The sequence below is a fragment of the Quercus lobata genome, chromosome 3 (genome assembly GCF_001633185.2).
Source record: "Quercus lobata isolate SW786 chromosome 3, ValleyOak3.0 Primary Assembly, whole genome shotgun sequence".
Classification (NCBI taxonomy): domain Eukaryota; kingdom Viridiplantae; phylum Streptophyta; class Magnoliopsida; order Fagales; family Fagaceae; genus Quercus; species Quercus lobata.
In genome coordinates, this window is record NC_044906.1 from 27,832,638 (window position 1) to 27,838,041 (window position 5,404).

At 39.9% G+C, this 5,404-nt stretch overlaps 1 protein-coding gene across 1 annotated transcript; it reads right to left on the reverse strand.

Annotated features, from left to right (window-relative positions):
- Window positions 1–325: 325 nt before the first annotated feature.
- Window positions 326–4,293, reverse strand: LOC115980674. Its single transcript, XM_031102903.1, has 4 exons — window positions 4,233–4,293; window positions 2,720–4,104; window positions 1,796–2,189; window positions 326–678 (listed from the first exon to the last, which is right to left on the reverse strand). The coding sequence occupies exons 1-4, from the start codon at window positions 4,291–4,293 to the stop codon at window positions 326–328; spliced, it is 2,193 nt and encodes a 730-aa protein (XP_030958763.1).
- Window positions 4,294–5,404: the final 1,111 nt, after the last annotated feature.

The window sequence follows — 5,404 nt, forward strand, 5'->3', positions numbered from 1 at the left end:
GAATAACCTGAGCTACTATGGGAGGACAAACTCCCTTCCAAACATAAGAATCTTCCTTCTGCCTAGCATATTGTGCCAGCATATGGGTTGCCTTGTTGTAATCCCTTTTCACATGCTTGATATTCCAGCTACTGAACGAAGACAACAGACCACTAATCCCTTGATACACATGGCCAAGCCAGCCACTTGAATCAGCTGCTGTGACATTAGAAACCACTATTAATGCATCAGATTCCAAAATAACATGAGATAGCTTTTGCTCTTTGGCAAGAAGAAGACCACACTCCATAGCCAGAGCTTCAACTTCCTCCATCGAATATTGACCCTAAAGATATTTACAACAAGCAGCAAGAACATTACCATCTACATCCCTTATAACTACCCCCACACTTGAGTTCTTTTCATTTTTAGATGTGGCACCATCTACATTAATCTTAACATAACCTGGTGGAGGTGCAATCCACTTCCCATCTGTCTTAGCAGAGCCTTGAGAGCAAATTATTGAGGCGCTTTTGAACTCACGAATATATTTTTCAGCAAAACACCAAATCTGGTCCGGATGTTGACTTGAGGTCTCATGCACAATTTTATTCCTATTATACCATATTGCCCAAGCAGCCCTAAAGAAAACCTCCAAGTCACAGGAAGTACCCAATTCAACAAGTTTCATAGCTATATCTATAATATCCATATTTACATCCAGCAAATCAATGTGATTATTTACCCAACAGCTTCATACTCTCCTAGCCACTTCACATTTAACAAAAACATGGAAATTTGATTCCGGCTCTTTCCCACAGGCCAGACAAATATCACAAATATTAATACCCCTTCTTTGCAAGTTCACAAAAGTAGGAAGAGCATTCATACACATTTTCCAAGCAAAAATACGTACCTTGGGAGGAATGTTCAAGTGCCAAAGTTTCTTCCAAAGAGGGCTCCTAGCATCACCCGAGGAGCTTTCACCTTCCTCCATTGTGTCTAGCACCCTAACCGCAATATAATAAGCACTCTTTACACTGAATTCGCCCTTTTTATTACCCACCCAAACGATTTGGTCTTTGGGAAGGCTATGGCTGAGGGGAATATTTAGGATAGTCCTTGCTTCAAAGGGCAAAAACAAAGATCTTACTACATCACTTTTCCACCTCCTTGTGTCTCTATCAATCAATGCCGAGACCCTAGGATAATCATTAAAATGCTTTTTGGGGGGGGGGGGGATTACTTTGTATGTTGCTGGAGTAGGGAGCCACTTATCCTCCCAAATATAAATCCTTTCGCCATTGCCAACTCGCCACTGAGTACCTCTTTTAACTACTTCCAACCCATTGAAGATGCTCCTCCAAGTATAAGGAGGGCTGGAACCAAGTTTGGCGTTAAACACATCACCATGCAGATAATATTTTGCTTTACAGATTTGGGCCACCAGAGAGTTAGGATTCGAAATCAATCTCCAACCTTGCTTAGCTAGCATAGCAAGGTTAAAAGCCTGTAAATTTCTGAACCCCATTCCTCCATTCAGCTTGGACTTACACATCTTCTTCCAACTAACCCAAGCAATCTTAGATTCTTGACCCCTTTGGCCCTACCAAAACTTTCTCATCATTCTTTCAATCTCATCACAAATACTTTTTGGGATCTGGAAGCAGCTCATAGTGTAAGTTGGTATTGCTTGAGTAACAGCTTTAATAAGGATCTTTCGGCCACCCATTGAAAGCATTTTTTCCTTCCACCCCGATAATTTTTTCTCCACCCTCTCTTTGATTTCAGCAAATATTTCGACTTTTTGACTTACCAATGATTGAGGGTAGGCCAAGGTATTTTTTGTGTTGGGTATCCTGCATTGGACCCAACATATTCAGCACTTCACATCTTCTATCATTCGGGGTATTGCTGTTGAAAAAGACTGAAGATTTATCTGCATTAATTTTCTGACCCGATGCAGCCTCATATAGCTGGAGCACATCAATGAGAGTTTGGCATTCTTGACTATTTGCCTTACAAAATAATAGGCTGTCATCTGCAAAAAACAGATGAGTGATCTTGGGACAGCCTCTACATATTGATACTCCACTAATTCTTTGATTCATGGCAGCATTATTAATAAGAGAGGAAAAACCATCTGTGCACAACAGAAAAATATAAGGTGAAATTGGATCTCCTTGACGGAGACCCACGAAGGAGTAATACTACCATAATCAACATCATTAACAAGGATAGAATAAGAAATAGAGGTAATGCAATGCATGATCAACTCAGTCCATTTTTCATGGAAGCCCATTTTCTCCATTACTTGTTTAATAAAACCCCACTCTACCCTATCATATGCTTTACTCATATCCAACTTTATTGCCAAAACACCCTCCCTACCATCCTTCTTATGTTCTAAATAATTCATAAGTTCAAAAGCTACAAGCACATTATCAGTAATGAGTCTCCCAGAGAGAAACACACTCTGATTTTCTAAAATAATTTGAGGAAGGATAATTTTAAGGCGATTGGCTAACACTTTTGATATGAGTTTATAAACAACATTACAAAGTCTAATAGGTCTAAAGTCTGTTATTTTTGTGGGGTTTTTTTATTTTTGGCACCAGAGTGATGTTTGTTCTATTTATCTCTATCATAGACATATTTGAATTAAGCACATTTAAAACCATGCATATGACATCATTACCAACAATACCCCAATATTTTTGAAAGAAAATAGTAGACATACCATCCGGACCTGGGCTTTTGTTGGGTGCATCTGTTTTAGAGCTGCCTCTACTTCCTCCCTTGTGAACTCTTGAATAAGGCGCTGATTCATATCTTCAGTGACTTTAGTTGGGATAGTATCAAGGACTTCCAAGATGTGAGTTGGATAAGAAGTAGAATATAGATTCTTGAAATATGACACAACCACTTCTACAATCCCATCAATAGACTCATGCCAATTCCCATTTTCATCCATAATACTGTTGATAGTATTCCTCCTTCTCCTATCTGAAGCCTTGGTGTGGAAGTATTTCGTATTTCGATCTCCAAGGCCTAACCATTGCACCTTTGATCTCTGATGACACATAATTTCTTCACTATCCAATAGTTCATTAATCTCCTTTCTTATCACATTAATCTCACTTCCTAAGCTGCCATCTTTATCTCTACAGACAAGAGTACTGAGAATCTCCCTCTTCTTTTGAATTTGCTTAGGAATTTGCCCAAACACCATTTTGTTCCATCTAGAGAGGTTTTTAGCACAATGACTCAATCTAGCAGCTATCCCACTAGGAGAATTTAATTCTTGGCTGCCATCCCAGACTTCTTGGATGATATTTTTGCATTCCTCCCTTCTTGCCCACATCGCTTCAAATTGAAATCTACGTTGATTGGAATGCTTCTGAACAAAAATATCATCAGATATAAGCAAAGCACAATGGTCAGATGTGGATTCCATCAAATGATGCACTTTTATATTTTTGTAATGATCAACCCACTCAGGAGTAGCCAAAGCACGATCCAACCTTAAATACAATCTACTCTCATCCTCCTGCATATTACACCAGGTGAATTCAGGACCATAGTAACCTAGATCCTTAAACCTACAATGGTGTATTGCCTCTCTAAACTCATCCATTTGTTTTTGAGATCTTTGCACCCCACCCAATTTCTCTTCCACTGACACAATTTCATTAAAATCACCAAAGCATAGCCAAGGCAATTGATACTTTTGGCTAAGGCTTTTCAATAGATCCCACGACTCCTTTCTTTGATGAGTTTTAGGATTTCCATAAAAACCCGTAATGCGCCATTGAAAACCAGATTCTGAATTAGTCACAAATGCATCAATGCGACTCCCTGAATAGCCTTGAATTTCCACTTTTATGTCTCTACTCCATAACATGGCTAAATCCACACTCCTCCCCACACTAGGAACAATTAGACCGTTCAACAAACCAATTTTAAATTTCTCTTTTTCCATCTGATATTTCTTCATTTTTGTCTCCATCAGGAAGACAATTTTGGGCTTCCAACGTTGCATGAGTTCGCGCAACACTTGAACTGACCAGGGGTTCCCAAGCCCCCGACAGTTCCATCCCAAAGTAATCATTGGTCCAGGCGGTGCTGCTCAGTAGTCACCGTCGTTTCAGTAAAAGAATTTACCCCATCTCCATGTTTCTCCTCACAAAAACATTTTTGAACTTTATCATCCCAAACAAACATCATATCATCATTAACTTTTCTTTTTTTACTTGCCTCTCGGGCTTGCTCAAACTCCTCAATATTTGGAGTCTTTCCTTTTTCCCTTGCCATGCTTTTAATTTTACCTCTGACTGCCCTTTTAAATAACCGGTGTGGGCTTTATGGCTGACTACCCCGAACCTCACTTGTGCTTTCGTTTCCTTTCAGCTTTAGGGGGCTTAATACTTCAGACTCTCTTTTAACCGGCCTGCTTTCCTTATCTTCATTTAAGCCTCCTTTTCCTTTAGGCCCAATTGGGCTTAATATTTCATCCTCTTTAAGAGTCGGCCCATACCCACTCTTAGTTACTTCCTGACTTACCTTATCCCCATGCAATTCATTCCAAACTATTTTAGTTCTATCACCTTTTTGCTCCTCACGTGATGTCCTATCCAGCACCTTACCTAAAACTTCTGGAGCCATATCATCCCATCTGATCTGCCTTCCTATTTCCCTATGATTTGACGTGACTGAACCATCCATCATGCCCAAGGGGACTATATCCATCATATCAGCCGAACCACTACCTCCATCAACTCCACCGGCCTCCACCACAGCATGCGAGCTCCTCCTTTCAGCTTCGATCTCTTCACCAGCCCCACCGTCCACCACCTTAGACTTTAAGCCCCCTTTTTTAGCCTCAAACTGCATCTTCAACTTATCCTTTTCAACTCCATTTTTTAAAATTCCACCAGCCTTCAACCATTCACCATATTACCACTCTAACCATTGCTCCATTGGACTAGCTTGACAATGCTTTTCATCATGCCCAAGCAAGCCACAAATGTAACAAAAATTAGGTAGTCTATCATACCTAAAGTCAACCCAATATCTTTCACCTTCTTTATTTTTAACATATCCTCCCCTATGGAGAGGTTTATCAATTGGAATCTCCACCCTTATTCTTAAAAATTTAGCTAGTTCCGCTTGCATAGCCCGCTTGTCAACTTCTAGCACCCTTCCAATCTTACTACTGATATCCTTCCCAATTACTTCAGTCATATTCTCAAAAGGTAAGCCCCAAATCTGTACCCAGAAAGGGGAGCTGGAGAAACTGATATTTTTTGACGTTAATCCATTCTTCCACTGGCATAGCAGGAGAAGGTTGTTGTCAAAATTCCAAGGCCCGCTTTTCTCAACCCACTCTAACTGACATCTTGAACTAAATTTAAATTGTAAAAGA

Coding starts and splice junctions, on each gene's coding strand:
- LOC115980674 (XM_031102903.1), bottom strand. CDS start 4,293: ATGGCAAGGGAAAAAGGAAAGACTCCAAATATTGAGGAGTTTGAGCAA. Junction 4,105..4,232: donor TGAGCAAGCCCGAGAGGCAA/GTAAAAAAAGAA, acceptor ACTACTGAGCAG/CACCGCCTGGACCAATGATT. Junction 679..1,795: donor TGGCCTACCCTCAATCATTG/GTAAGTCAAAAA, acceptor TGGATATTATAG/ATATAGCTATGAAACTTGTT.